Below are 16,294 nucleotides of genomic sequence, written 5' to 3' on the forward strand. Positions count from 1 at the left end.
GAAAGAGGAGTATGACACAGGATAGGAAAACTGCCTTTAGAGAGTCCCAAATGGAAGGCACCTAAATAGTCCTCAGCCAAAAATGTGAGGCTGAGCTTGTCCTTCCAACATTCACTCCCCTGTCAGCCCACCCTCGTTCTTGTCCCCCAGCTTTTATTCTCTCCTTTGCTTGTTCGTTACCAGCATCAGGGAAGCCCAAAGGAGCCTGCTCTCAAAAGCAGCAGGAAGGTGCCATAACTTGGAAGGGGGCTTTATAACTTAGGAACACAAAAGAAATTTCTCTCAAAATAACACAGTGGGAATAACGTTAAATGTGAATGCTTAAAACAATCCAACCAAGAAGCAGAGGTTGTCAGACTGGATAGAAAAAGATTCAGCTATATGCTGTCTACGGGAGACAGATTTTATATTCAAAGACAAAAAGAGATTGAAAGCAGAAAGGTGGAAAAGATGCGCCATTCAAATAGCAACTCAAAGAAACCTAGAGTGGCTATACTAGCACGAGACAAAATTGATTTTAAAACAAAAACTGTTACTAGAGATAAGGAGGGGCACGTCACAACGAAGAAAATGTCAATCAATCCATCTGGAAGATAGACAAATATAAACACGTATGCACCTAATAACAGAGCAACAAAATAAATGAAGCAAAAACTCAAAGAAAGGAAGGGAGAAATAGATAATTCAAAAATAATAGTTGAGTAACAGTTCAATACCCCACTTTCAATAATGCATAAAACAATTAGGGAGAAGACCAACAAGGAAATAGAAGACTCAAACAATATTATAAAACAACTAGACCTAATAGACATCTACAAAACACGCTACCGCACAACAGTAGGATATACTTATTCTCAAACACACACAAGACATTCTTCAGGACAGACCACATGCTAAACCATAAAAGAAACCTCAACAAATGTAAAAGGAGTGAAATAATATGAAGTATGTTCTCCAACTAAAACGAAATGAAATTAGAAATGAATAGCAGAAAAAATCTGGGAAACTCACAAATATGTAGAAATTAAACAACACATTCCTAACTAACTAATGGGTCAAAGAAGAAATCACAAGGGAAATTAGGAAATACTTGGAGATGAATGACATGAAGACACAATATACCCAAATTATGGGATGCAACTAAAGCAGCGCTCAGAGAGAAAATTCTAGCTGTAAATGCCTATATTAAAAAAGAAGAAAAGTTTCAAATTAATAACCTAAATTTTACCTTAAGACACTGGAAAAAAAAGAGCAAATTAAACCTAAAGCAAGAAGAAAGAAGGAAATAGAGAGTGGAGCAGAAATTAATGACACAGACAACAGAAAAACAATAGAGAAAATCAATGAAATCAACAGTTGGTTCTTTGAAAAGATCAACAAAACAGACAAACCTTTAGCTAGATTGATTGAGAAACAAAAGAGAAATGATTCAAATGATCAGAATCAGAAATGAAAGAGGGACATCACTATTGATCTTACAGAAATAAAAAGGATTTTAAAAGAATACTATGAACAATTATATGTCAATAAATTCGATAATTTAGATGAAATGGACATATTCTTAGAAAGACATACTACCTGAAATGACTCAAGCAGAAATAAACAATCTGAATAGATCTATAACAAGAAGAGTTTGAATTAATAATTAAAAAATGACAAAAGAAAAGCCCAGGCCCAGATGGCTTCACTGCAGAATTCTACCAGACATTTAAAGAAGAATTAACACCAGTTCTTTACAAACTATTCTAAAGAACAGAAGAGCAGGGAACATTTCCAAAATTATTCTGAGGTCAATATTACCCTGATAACAAAACCAGACAAAGACATAGCAAGAAGACTTCAGACCAATAATCTCTCTTATGAACACAAATGCAAAAATCTTCAGCAAAATACTAGCAAAACAAATCCAGCAACATATAAACTGAATTATACACCATGACCAATGAGAATTTATTCCAGGAATGCAAAGTTGGTTCCATATGAAAATCAACGTAATATGCTCTATTAATAGAATACTGGGGGGAAAACCCACATGATTATCTCAATAGACAAAGAAAAAACATTTGACAAAATCTAACACCCTTTCATGATAAAAACACTCAACAAAGTAGGACTAGAAGGTAACTTCTTCAATCTGATAAATGGCATCTACAAAAAACCCACAGCTACTATCACATTTAATGATGAGAGATGGAATGGTGTCCTCCTAAGATCCGGAACAAGATAACGGCGTCTGCTTTTGCCACTTCAATTCAACGTTCAACTCATTTCTTACAATAAAGCAAGAAAATGAAATAACAGCCATCCAGATTGGAAAAGAATGCAAACTATTTCTATTCACAGATGGAATGATCGTGTATGTAGAAAATCCTACGGAATCCATTAACAATCTGTTAGACCTAATAAATGAGTTCAACAAGGTTGAGGACACAAAATCAACATACAAAAACCAATTCTACTTCTATCCATTTGCAAGGAACAATCCAAAAAAGAAATTAAGAAAATAATTACACTTGAAATAGCATCAAAAAGAAAAAGATACTTAGGAAAAAATTTAACAAAAAAAGTGCAAAACTTACACTCTCAAAGCTACAAAACATTGTTGAAAGAAATTAAAGACCTAAATAAATGAGAAAACCTCCCATGTTCATGGATCACAAGACAGAGTATTGTTAAGATGGAAATAATCTCCAAATTGATCTACAGATTCAGTGCAATTCCTATCAGAACCCCAGCTGACTTCTTTGTAGAAACTGAAAAGCCGATTCCAAAATTCACACGGAATTGTAAAAATCCAAAACAATCCTGAAAAAGAAGAACAAATGGGAAGACTCATACTTCACAATATCAAAACTTACTACAAATCTACAGTAATCAAGAGTGTGTGGTAAGATCAATGCAACAGAATTTAGAGTCCAGAAATAAATCCATGTGTTTATGGTCAACTAATTTTCCACAAGAGTGCCAAGACAAGTCAACGGGGAAAGAACAATCTTCCCAGCAGACGGTGCTGGGCCAAGTGGATATTCACATGCTAAAGAATAAAGCTGAATCCTTACCTTATACTGTATGCAAAAATTAACTCAAAATAGATCAAATACCTAAATGTAAGACCTAAAACTATGACACTCTTAGAAGAAAACACAGAGGTAAACTTCATGATCCTGGATTTGGCAATGGCTTTTTAGATATTATACCAAAAACATGAGCAACAAAAGAAAAATAGACAAATTAGATTTCATCAAAATTCAAAACTTGTGCTTTAATGGACACTATCAAGAAAGTGAAAACCAACCAACAGAATGGGAGAAAATATCTGCAAATCATATATCTGATAAGGGACTTTTAACTAGAATATACAAAGAATTCTTACTACTCAATGATAAAAAGACAGGCTAATCAAAAATGGGCAAAAGATCTGAATAGACATTTCTCCAGAGAAAATATATAAATGGCCAAAAAGCACAGGAAAAGATGACTGACATCATTAGGCATCAGAGAAACACAAATCAGAACTAGGAGATACCACTTTACGCTCACTAGAATGACTAAAATCAGAAACAGAAAATAACAAGTGTTGACAAGAATGCGGAAAAACTGGAACCCTCATATACCTTTGGTGGGAATGTAAAATGGTGCAGCCGCTTTGGAAAACAGTCTGGCAGTTCCTCACTCAGTTAAACCACGTGACCTAATAATTCCACTCAAGTATATTCTCAAGTGAAATGAAAACATTTCCACACAAAAAACTTGTACATGAATGTTCACAGCAGCATTATTCATAACAGCCAAAGGTGGCAACAACCCAAATGTCCATCAAGGATGAATAAATAAACAAAACTGGTTTATCCATTGATATAGCCTTTCAATGGAGTATTACTTGACTATAAAAAGAAATGAGGTACTAATACATGCTACAACATAGATAAACCATGAAAACACTCTGCTCAGTGAAAGAAGCCAGTCACAGAAGACCAAATATATGATTCCATTTACATGAAGTGTCTAGAGTGGGAAAAGTATAGACACAGAAAGGAGATTAGTGGTTGCTCAGGGCTGGAGGGGATAAGGGGTAGGAGGTGGCAGCTAAAGTGTATGGGGTTTCTTTTTGAGGTGATGAAAATGTTCTAAAATTGACTGTGGTGACGGTTGTACAACTCTGGGAATATACTAAAATCCACTGAATTGTATACTTTAAAAGGGTAATTGTATGGTATGTCAACTATACATCAATAAAGCCGTTTTAAAAAATAACACAGTGGGAAGAAAAAACCCTGGCAACTTCTGAAATCTTTCATCAGACTCTGCTAGTTTATTTTAGCTGATAAATCTTATCATTCAAGACTCACAAGAGTATAAATTCCCATCACCTTTGTTAGCTTCTTCCTTCCATGTTCTTCCTCCCAACTTATACACACAGTGACCATTTTCGGTCACTTCAGAAAATAAAGATTGAAGCGAGAGGCACAGCCTTCTTGTAGCTGGAAGGTGAGTTTTAGAAACCAGGGGGACATCAGGCAGAGAGGTCCACCAAACAGGGAAATTCAGGGCAGAAGCAGCAAAGGAGGATGAAAGAAGTGGGCTGAGCAGACAGAAGGACTCCACTGGGTCTCAGTGCCCCAGCTGCCATCCCGACTTGCATGTGCGAGGCCAGGGCCAGGCCACTCCCTTACCGACAGGGGCCAGCTGATACAGGTGAGCACGCGGTAGAGGCGGAAGAGGTGGACCAGGTAGAAGGCGAGGATCATTATCAAGTTGCAAATGGTGACCACTTCAAAGTAGCTGTAGGCACTGTAGCTGGTCCACGGAGAGCTCCTCACACAGATGAAGGCAATCAGCAGAGTGACCTGAGACACAAATACAGAGACATCAGAGAGAGGCCTGCCCGAGGCCGGCACCCAGGGGACAACAACAGAAAACTGAGGAACAGTTACGGTTCAGGTTATTTCCTCACAAATTGGCTGGAAGGTTTGAAGAGTGCATGCAACTCCGCATAGTACAAGCTTTAAAAATACAGGCTGGTGTGAATGCTGCCCTCTCTGAACTGTTAGGTTGTGCCGACAGGATGTCTCCTCAGAGAGAGGGCAGGACTGTGGGGAAATAAGCAAGCAGAACCACTCCGTTTATTTGCTGGACCACCACAGGGCAAAGACAGAGTCAGCACGATACAGGACCTCGGGTTTACATATTAGGTTGAACTGTAGAAGTTGCTAGCATTTGACTGGTTTTGACCCACAAAGATGGCAGTTCATACATTACAACCTATCAGTTGGCAGACAACAGGTTACCATTTACTGATGCCTGATGTGCACGATCTCATAGAACTCTGCCACGTAGACAGACTCACCCCCATGTTCAGATGGGGAAACCGAGGTATACAGGTTCAATAACTAGTCCGAGGCTACCCAGCTTATAAGCAGCAGTGGTGGGCTTTGTACTCAAGTCTCTCTGACTCCAGGGACCATGCTCCCCCACGTCAGATGCATTTTGCCTTCCAAAAACCATAAACGAGCTGAGCAAGGTGGATGTGTTATCAGACGGGTGGGAATCTTGGTTATGAGGCGGCGCTTGCTCACCACTGGGCATGTGGCGAGAGCTGGGTAAGTATATTGCTGCAGGAATGGCTGAATGCAAGTGCAGAATTAATCAATTAATGGCATGTTAATGAATTAACAGGTCAGGTAAATTATTAGCAACCTACGAATACTATGGGAGAACAGACTGGAAGAGGGGAGAGAAGACTGAGTTTTGTGAAGGCCATTCAAAGAGAATAAAATCAGGTTCACTCCACATGATAAATAAACTAATTACACACAGGTGTTAAAAGCCTGTAAAATCTTAGGGTCTGTTTTAAAAGGACAACCAATTTAGGACAAAGATTATTTTATACTGCTTCTTTCCGATAGAACAGTGATTCTCAAACGGGGTGTGTGTGTGTGATTTGCATCCTATGGGACATTTGGCAATGTGTGGATACATTTTTGGTTGTGACAACTACGGGGAGTGCTACTGGCATTTAGTGGGTAGAGGCCAGGGGTGCTGCCACACACCACAATGCACAGGACAGCCCCCACAACAAAGAACTATCTGGTCTCAAATGTGGCCCAAAGTATTGTGCTTCTGTGGAGAAACCCTGCTGTAGAAAATGTGAATCCACAATAAGAATTAAATCACAAAAAGGATCTAATGCTGGTGAAAGTGGGTGATGCTAAAAAGGCTCTATTTTCTAAAGCCCCTCATTTGCAGCACTGTATCCAGGTCCTCAGTCATAGGTACAACAGGCAGAAAAGAACTCTCGGCTTGAAGAGGGCATGCAGAGGGCTCTGCTTAATAGATCAAAACACAAGAGTGTGGTTCTGACACAAAGGGACCCTCAACATTTGCATATTTCTCTTTGCTAATGAGCAAAGTGAGTATTTTCATTTTTTCGGTTCCTCTTAAGCCAGCCAGCCATGGTAATATAATGATTCACGCTTTGGGGTTGTTTTAAAGCTCCGAGGGGAGCCTGCGCCTCATGCAGGAGTGTGCATGATCGCCAGGGCTTTGCTGCCTCATCAGCCCCCACTGCGAGGCCGCACCTATCTGGGAGGTCTACGGGTCTCCCCCAGCCTTGCACTGACCCCCACACGTTGGGGCATTTTTACTCGAGGCCTGCCCTAAAATGCAGATAAGTCAGAATTATGCAGTGTGATTTCTAGGTGGAGAAGCAATTTTGCACCTAATTTCAAGCAAAGATTAGAATAATTTTTACAACCCTTCATCTGTGACAGAGTCAGCTCTTTCTCAGGGTGACACCGTGAGGTGGGAGTTTCCCAGTGAACACATGGGGCTCGAGCAGGTCTTCCCCTCTGAGCTCCTGGGGCTGAGTACCGTGCGGCAGGAAGTACAGCGCTGCTCTACCACGAAGCAGCTCGAACCTCTCTGGGAAACTTGCCTTCCGAAATCGGACTTCCCTAATTCTGTCCACTCGGCCTATGGCCGCCTACCATGTGCTCTTCTTTAAGAAAGCTCAATTTTGGAAAATCTCATTCAGACAGCAGATGGTGTGTACTTATGCATGTTACTAAAAGCTTCCTTTTTGCCTAATAATCCATTCATTCCTGCTTTAAATGGTCAGCATCTTAATTAGTACTCTAAGAAAAAAAAAAAAGATTTGATTGACACCAAACTTTTCAGGAACTCTTCTAAGGCCAGTAGGTAACCTCTGCAAATGCTGGAGACCCCTGATCATTTAGATCAGCACTCAGGGGGCAGCCAGACAGGTGAAGCAGAACAAAGGACAAGACAGTGGTGGAGGAAAGGCCCTGCGGTGCTGGTTCTCTCCAGGGCCACCCCCACCTGGCCCTCTCAGGACCTCTTCTTACTCCCAGTTAGAAAAGCAAGTCAACAAACCCAGTGAAGTTCAGAGATGACGCATAGGAGTTCAGTGAAGAAGGCCAGGAGGCTTCCAGAACACTGACGTGGTTCTGTTTACAGTAACTTAAATGTGATACTATCCAAAGGGCTAACTTGTTTCTCAGAGAGCTTTCTAGCTCCTCTCCTGCAGGTTTGTTCTTTTATACTGAACTGTCATGAAACTTGAAAATATTTATAGATATTTATCTAACATCAATGTCCAGGGGCATAAAAGTAATGCTGCAAGAACCCTCAGCTCCACGAGAGGGTCTCACAGACCAGCTGTGGCCCTGTCTAGAGTCACTGGAATTACCTCAGATTAGAAACCAGCCCCCTCTCCCCCAAACTGTGTCCTTTCTGACTCCATTCTATCAGCATTCTTACTAGAAAGAAGAGACAATTTTTGTGAAAGCAGCAGCAGGTTTCAATTTCACAGGAGACGAAGCAAGCTGACATTACTTGAGAGAAATGACTGTCCCCTGAGAACTTCGAACGAAAACAGTCTGGTCTTAACTCCACAGCTGACCCTAGACAGCTCACCCAGGTTCTCAGCCCGGGTGGGTGTCTCTCAAGGAAGAAACAGAATTTCGAAGTCTAAGATGGAAATTTCTGGAGAAAACTCAAGAGGCAGTTTCCAGGAGGTGCCTTCTTCTGAGCCGGGCAGCAGAGGCCAATGGTGGTCTCAGGGGGCCCTGTCGCCTGCTGCCTGCAGTCTCTGGCAGGGACATTCTCACAGCAGGCCTGACACTCCCACACCCCTGCCAAGTCTGGTCCACTGCCCATGCCTGTGTCTGGCTGAAGATGGCACCAGACACCTTTGGTTTTGAGAACTCCGGGCTGGATGCTGGCAGGTCACCCAATCCCACCCTCTCACAGGGGTTTTTATTCCAACCTTGGAATAATGTTTCAGTGAGAGAGACAGGCAGGAGGACAGGAGCTACTGATGAAAGCCAACATCAAAAGGTCTCATACCCAACTCTAAGAGGCTTTTCTGGAAAAGCCCAGAAGATGAAAGCCAGGCTTAGTCAAAAAGTCAGAGATGTAGATGATGATTCAGTGATTGGCAACCGCATTCGTAGAGCCCAGCAGGTCCATAAATGACTGCCTGGCAGCGGGCAGGAAGGAAGGTTGAAAGATTCCCAACTTGGGCTGAATTCTGCCCTGGGGTGTAGGGAAATTCACGCTTGCCTCCCTGTTAAAGCCTGCACCAGCCATCACCCTGAACAGCCCTTGTGTGCGGGAGAACCCTCATGTGGCTCACTTCCTCTGGGTCCTCGTCTCACTCACCATCATCAGCCTTTTGCTACAGGCTCCTTCCCAGCCTCCCATCCCACAGCACACAGTTTTGCTTTGTATCCAAAAATAAAAAGCCAAAGAAAACACAAGGGAGGCAGAATAATCTAGAAAACATTATGTCAGGGGTTCTCAGGTCCAGGCCTCAAACAGCGGGCTAATGCACTGGTGTTTTGAAACTAACTGTGTGCAAAGTCACCTGCAGTGTATTAAAAACCAGATCCTATGCTTGTTGTGCTAGAATATTTCTGGAAGGACACATAAGAAGCTGGTAACCTGGGACAGCCCGGTGGCGCAGTGGTTGAGTTCGCACGTTTCGCTTCTCAGCGGCCCGGGGTTCACCGGTTTGGATCCCGGGTGTGGACATGGTACGGGCTTGGCAAAAGCCATGCTGTGGCAGGCGTCCCACGTATAAAGTAGAGGAAGATAAGCATGGATATTAGCTCGGGGCCAGTCTTCCTCAGCAAAAAAAGAGAAGGATTGGCAGTAGTTAGCTCAGGGCTAATCTTCCTTCAAAATAGAAAAAAAAAAGCAGAAGCTGGTAACCTTTGGGGAGGTGAAGTGATTATTTAGTTGTTTTTAAAATTTACTTATTTTGTTTTCTTGTATTACAAAGATCACATATTAAGTTGTAAAAAGGCATTTTTGTGTGACGCATCTTGGAGATCTTTAATGGCACATATATCTACCTTTTTCTTTTAATTGGCTGTGGCTTTATTTGACCCAGGGTTTCTCAACTCCGGCACTACTGACATTTGGGGCTGAATAATTCTTTGGTGGGAGGCTGTCCTATAGGGTGTTCAGCAGCATCCTGGGCTCTACCCACTGGACACCAGTAGCACCTCCCCAGTTGTGACAGACATTCCCAAAGGTCCTCTGGAGGGCAAAAATGTGTCTGGTTGAGAACCACTACCTAAACAGCCTTTTACTGATCAACATTTGTCACATCTCCAGCTTTCTACTAATACAAAAAATCCTGCAAAGAATATTCTTGAACATATTTCTTTGTGTATGTCTGAACATTTCTAAAAGATTCACAGAAGTGAAATTACTGGGCAAAAGCATATTCACATTTAAGATTTTTTTTTTAAAGATTTTATTTTTTTCCTTTTTCTCCCCAAAGCCCCCTGGTACATAGTTGTATATTCTTCGTTGTGGGTCCTTCTAGTTGTGGCATGTGGGACGCTGCCTCAGCGTGGTTTGATGAGCAGTGCCATGTCCGCGCCCAGGATTCGAACCAACGAAACACTGGGCCACCTGCAGCGGAGCGCACGAACTTAACCACTCGGCCATGGGGCCAGCCCCCACATTTAAGACTTTGATGTTTGCTGCCAAAATGCTATCCAGAAAAGACAGGAGTTCCCCTGCACAGGAAATCTGCCCACACAGATTATTATCTGTATTGAAAGAGAATGGAAGTGATAGCTTGTTACTTAATCTTCATTTCCATGATTACTAGCGGGTCGAATATCTTCTCACTTATTTATTAATTATTGCATGTTTCCGTTCTTGGCCTATTTTTCCATTGTTTGTATTTTTATTATGGATTCGAGGAACACTTTATATTCTGAATATTAACCTGTTGTCTGTTATAGATATTGAAAATACATTCTCTCAATCTCTCATTTGCCTTTATTTTTAGTCTTTTGTTTTACCAGAGCTTAAATTTTTTATGCAGTCAAATCTATGCATCATTTTTTTTTAAGATTGGCACCTGAGCTAACAACTGTGGCCAATCTTTTTTTTTCTGCTTTTTCTCCCCAAATCCCCCCAGTACATAGTTGTATATTTTAGTTGTGGGTCCTTCTAGTTGTGGCACGTGGGACGCCACCTCAACATGGCCTGATGGGTGGTGCCATGTCCGCACCCAGGATTCGAACCGGCGAAACCCTGGGACATCAAAGCGGAGTGCGTAAACTTAACCACTCGGCCACGGGGCCGGCCCGTTATGCATCATTTTTTATAGCTTCTTGGTTTTGCACCTTATTCTCCACTCGAAGATTATAAAATAGTATTCTGCATTAAAAAGAAATGTTTATTTATTTTTTAAGATTTAATTTTTTTCGTTTTTCTCCCCAAAGCCCCTGGTACATGGTTGTGTATTTTTAGTTGTGGGTGCTTCTAGTTGTGGCATGTGGGACGCTGCCTCAGCATGGCCTGATGAGTGGTGCCATGTCTGTGCCCAGGATTCGAACTGGTGAAACCCTGGGCCGCCGAAGCAGAGCACACGAACTTAACCACTCGGCCACGGGGCCGGCCACAAAAGAATTGTCTATATACATGTGTATATATATAAATTTTCACCTCTTTAAGCACTTGGGATTTTTTTCTGTAGACGGCATGAGTGAGGGCACACAGTAGGGTTCTAATTTTATCTAAATAGTTAATCGATTGTACAAACATTATTTATTGAATAGCACATGCCTTCCTCACTGGTTTGAAATGCTGTCTTTAACACAAGCTTTAATCTGCTCATTTCCAATCCACTGTCTACAGAACAATCACTAAACGTTAAAACTCCTTAAAACCCTTCAACAGTTTCCCATACTCTTGAATGAGGTACACATCCTTTAAGGAGGCCCAAAGGGGCTGCAGGTTCTGGTCCCAGCTACCTCTGTGTCTCTGGGCACTGGGCTCCCCGAGTTCCTGACACCAGCCCCTCAGGAGGTCCCGGGATTCCCTCTCCCGGAGCCTTTGCGATTTGGTCTCTAGCTACTTCTTGGTTAACTTGTTTACTACCCTTCCCCTAACTACTATAGGGACCTCGTTGGTTTCACTTGTATCTCTCTGCTGCCAGCAGAGTGCCCTGCACACACTAGGTACTCAGCTCAACGCTGGGTGAAGGAATGGTTCTGGGGTCATCCCGCCACTCTCTGTGACAGCTCCACGACACTCTATTACATTAAAAAAGCACGTCTCCCTCCCTTATCGGCCTCAAGTGCTTTGAGGGTCATGCTTTGTCACTGAACATCAGTTAGAGACCTAGTACAACAATGCCTGGCATGTAGAAAAGATGAATGACTTGAGTTTATCCTCCAAACACCTTTCAAAGTTGGCCAAGTGCCCTCATTAACTGCCCCAGGAGGTCTGGCAATTCAGGCTCTGGAGGCAGAGCGTCAGGGTGTGAGAGCGATATAAGAAGGGTTTCCAGATTCTTAGATCGTGATGGAACATTGTCTGCTTGTTATTCAGGCCGGCCATGCTCCACTTGTCCCTAACCAATTTTCCACAGCAGACGTAGCCTGGAAGGACAACCTGTGCGACCCTCATGTCATCCACGTCACCACTGCTCTCCACTGGCAGAGGTCATCAGATCACATTTAGGAAGACAGGGATAGAAAGCTCAACTTGTCAAAAATGTCGCTGTATCCAAAGGATGACAAGTACCATTGAAATTTAGTATGTAGCAAACTTGGTGGTTTGGTGCTTATCTTGAATCAAACTGAAATCACAAATTTTTGTTTGAAGTAATTGTTTCTCTAGCTTGTTTCTCTTTTAGTATCTGATTCAATTTCCTGCTCTCTGTAATGACTGGCAACTTTAAGGACACAAAAACAGCATCCTCTGCCTCTCACACCTGCCTTTACTAGAGGAGGACATACTGCTATGTGTGTAGATATGGAAGTGAAAGGACGGGCTTGGAGAGTCACCTCCCTGAGCAGACCCCTGGAGGGCAGGGCCATGGGCAGTCACCTCTTGGAGGAGACCCCTGGAGGATAGGGCCGTGGGCAGTCACCTCTTGGAGGAGACCCCTGGAGGGCAGGGCCATGGGCAGTCACCTCCTGGAGGAGACCCCTGGAGGGCAGGGCCGTGAGCAGTCACCTGTGGGAGGAGACCCCTGGAGGATAGGGCCGTGGGCATTCACCTCTTGGAGGAGACCCCTGGAGGACAGGGCTGTGACTGGTGGCACTGTGCCCCATTCACAGATCTGAGGAAGGTAAGGACCACAGGTGGGTCACTTGCCCAAGGAAGGTCACAGAGATGGTAGGTGGTGGAACCAGGAAGCAAATCCAGGTCTACCTGACCCCCGAGACTCTGTGAGGAGGGAGTGTATTCCAGAGGGACGGGCCGCCATGCCTCAGTGGCTTGAGCTCGCACCCAACCCACCCAGGGTTGGTGTGCCTCAAGTCAGCAATGAGGAAGAGTCCCGCAGGGGTGTGCGAGAAGGTGGGAACAGGAGGGGCTACAGAGAACCGGACCTGAGCCCGTTAAGCCTCCATGGAGAGGAGGCATAGCCCCACCTCTTTCTTCCTCAAAGGTTTCTTTACATTAAGGAACTTTCCCAAAGTTTGCTCAGGAGAAATCTGAATTGTATCCGCTCAGCAGCTGGCCTTCAATGAGATCAGCTGAAATGGTGGCACCATGGGAGAAGGGACAAACCCATGGAGCTTGTCGGGGAGAAAAACGGGATGAAGAGGACGGTGTCCAAGAAAAGGCCGCAAGGGCTTGGCTGGTGGGTCAGGGCAGTCCTCACAGCCGCCTCTTAATTTCACACATGGACTTCCTTTCTGCCATGTTTTCTCTGTACAGTTTCTGATGTCGCATTTGCCCTCCTTGTCTTCATGCTCCATAAATGATGCTGCTACTGTTTCTGAGCACGTCCCATATCCACACACGGGGCTAAGCGTTCTACAGTTGGATTTGTTTTTTTCCCCAAAGATTGGCACCTGAGCTAACATCTGTTGCCAATATTCTTTTTTTTTTTCCCTCCTTCTTCTCCCCAAAGCCCCCCAGGACGTAGCTGTATATTCTAGTTGTGAGTGCCTCTGGTTGTGCTATGTGGGACGCCGCCTCAGCATGGCCTGATGAGTGGTGCCATGTCCACAGCCAGGATTTGAACCGGCAAAACCCCAGGCTGCCAAAGCGGAGCACACCAAACTTTAACCACTAGGCCATCAAGGCTGGCTCTCCACATATGTATGTTTTAAGCACATATGTACATTATCATTTTTCCTTTTCAAGGATTGACTCATACTGTATACATAGTTTTATACTCTGCTTTCTAAAAAGACAAGTATTTTATCATTTGTAGATGCCACTTATTCAATTATTCTGTTCCAGAGCCCTATCATTACCCAGTAGGCTGTTTATCTTTTACCTGTTTATTTTTTGTTGTTTCCTCAGTGTCAGGAACCCTGAATGGTATATGGGTTCTCCATAGATGTTTGTTGAATAAATGAATGAAGGCAATTTTATATCTACTTCCTGAGGGCCTTCTATGTTCCGGGCACTGCACTGGGCCACATTCCTGCGCCCTCCTGCCTGGTGTCTAGAGGGGAGAGACGGGTGAGTAGAGGAAGATAAAACCACCACCCTGGAGAGGTCCCACCTCTAACACACAGGACAAGACCAGTACGTCACTCTTCTCTTGTCCATCCTGAAACAAGTAGGGGCTTTTAACCTAGAAGCAAGGGGTTAAGCTCTCATCCCAGCCGAGGCTGCCTCTGCCCACTGCATTTTTTTTTTTTTTTTGAGGAAGATTAGCCCTGAGCTAATATCTGCTGCCAATACTCCTCTTTTTGAGGAGGAAGACTGGCCCTGAGCTAACATCCATGCCCATCTTCCTCTGCTTTAATATGGGATGCCTACCACAGCATGGCTTGCCAAGTGGTGCCATGTCTGCACCTGGGATCCGAACCGGCGAACCCCGGGCCGCTGAAGCGGAATGTGCTAACTTAACCGCTGCACCACTGGGCCGGCCCCACCACTGCATTCTTAATTGTGGACCCAATTTACATCTGGGTCCATGGGCAGGGAGCACAGGGAATTCCCTGCTGCATCCCTGGAGCCCAACACAGACTAGGCCTTCAATAATATACGTAGACCTGAATTTGGGCTTAAACTACATTTTCAACAGCAGCCCAGTGTAAAACGGCCTGCAGGCTGAGTGCAGCCTCTTTCCTGTAATCATTTCCCTCAGGCTCTCTAGGGCTGGTAGGGAGGCAGCACTGAATGCAGGGGCTGGCTTCTAGGCACAAGCAGACGAGGGGCTGCCTGAGCAGGTGCCGCCGTGACAAGCAAATAGAATGCCCAGCAATTCAGACACACACTGAAATATTTATGGATGAGATAAAACACGGTACAGGATTCGCTTCACAATAATATGGGAGCAAATAGGCACGAGGGATCTTTGGCGGGAGATGGAAATGTCCTAAAATTGAATTATGGTGATGGCTGCCCAACTGTTGTCAATTTACTAAAAATCATTGAATTGCATACTTAAAACTAGTAGCTTTTATGGTATGTACATTATACCTCAATTAAGCTGTTTAGAAAATATGGGGGCATTAAGTGGGTGGGGGATATAGCTCAACAAGGACTGGCCAGGAATTGGTGACTGTTGCAACCAGGTGAGGGGCACAGAAGGCTTCATCGTGCTATTCTCCCTACTTTTTCTATAGTTTTGAAGTTTTCCGTAATAAAAAAGTTAAAAATACAATGCCCAATAAGCTCAGAGAAAGAACTAATAACTAAGAGGGGAGAGAGGAGGGAAAAATGCATTGAGATTTGCAGACATTGCTCTTACCACAAAGGCACAAGTGGAAGTTAGGAAACTGTTATTTTTATTTTAAAGACTATGAAGTAACAATCCCATTTAATAAGCAATTCAGGCAGTGAGATGCCACAGGGCTTCATTCAAGAGCAGACAAGATTTTTGGTTCCTTCCAATAAATGGAGTGAAAGTGCAAGAGCTCACACCCCGACCGCAGCCAGACCCAGCGAGTAGGTTGGCCCTGAGGAAAGTCACAGTGCAGACACTGGTGCAGGGACTTGTGGGGAGCGTGTCTGACATGATCAAGCACATCAGGGTCTGAACGGGGCCACAGGTGGGCCACAGGTGGACAGCTGTTGCCCGCAGCTTTCTACAATTCTCGGTGCAAGGTGGGCTGCACACAACTTGTCTGACTCTCTGCAAAGAGTAGAGGGAAAATTCTGGAGCAATGTTTTTCCAGTATTGACTGGAAAAACACCCAAGCTGCTTTCGTTAACTTGGCAGGGGGGAGTGGAAAGCGTGTCTAAGACCCTGAGATGTCTGGAAATGCCTGGTATAATTTTACAAGCCAAACAAAGATCCTTTGTGAGCAGACAAAGGAGTGGAAAGTCTTGTACTGAGACTGATTCCTTCCAGTTGAACCCCCGTCAGTTTAACCCTAACCGGTTAGCTGCCCCACAACCCCTCAGCTTAACTCCTTTTTAAACCTTTCCTCTGCGTGAATCTCACAGACACCCTTGACTTCCTGCTCTCTGGAGGCTAAACAGCCACTTAAACCCCTTCCTGACAGCTCATCTGAACTCGTTTACTTATTTATTTTTGCTTCTCCGCTATGAGGCACCTTTGCCTGGTTGGCACTGAGGTGAGGAAATGAACGGAAAACTCGAGGCAAGGCAGGTGCTCCAGGGCGGCTGGACTCTGAGGCTGCAGGGAGCAGGCCACCCACTCAGGTCACCTCAGGTGATGGGGTTTGCTGTAACGAGCACAGGGAGCCACCTCAGCCCTCTCAAGCAAGGCTTTGGGGAGAGCTGGTGGGCGTTCTTCACCACCCAGGGCACAGCCCACAAGTGGGCATCCTTCTCTCGAGTCCCTGCCACATGTTCCAGGATTGAG

The 16,294-nt window shown here is 44.1% G+C and overlaps 1 protein-coding gene across 4 annotated transcripts in view; it reads right to left on the reverse strand.

Annotated features, from left to right (window-relative positions):
• Nucleotides 1-16,294, reverse strand: part of CMTM7 (CKLF like MARVEL transmembrane domain containing 7) — a 59,836-nt gene that overhangs the window by 6,673 nt on the left and 36,869 nt on the right. For all 4 annotated transcript variants that reach the window (XR_011427000.1, XR_011426999.1, XM_023620792.2 and 1 more), the window contains exon 2: nucleotides 4,674-4,847. Coding sequence is in view for 2 of the 4 variants with exons in the window: in XM_023620792.2 (XP_023476560.1) it covers nucleotides 4,674-4,847 (174 nt within the window). In the remaining 2 variants the exon portion in view is untranslated. The remainder of the gene's footprint in view (nucleotides 1-4,673; nucleotides 4,848-16,294) is intronic.

The sequence above is a fragment of the Equus caballus genome, chromosome 16 (genome assembly GCF_041296265.1).
Source record: "Equus caballus isolate H_3958 breed thoroughbred chromosome 16, TB-T2T, whole genome shotgun sequence".
Lineage (NCBI taxonomy): Eukaryota > Metazoa > Chordata > Mammalia > Perissodactyla > Equidae > Equus > Equus caballus.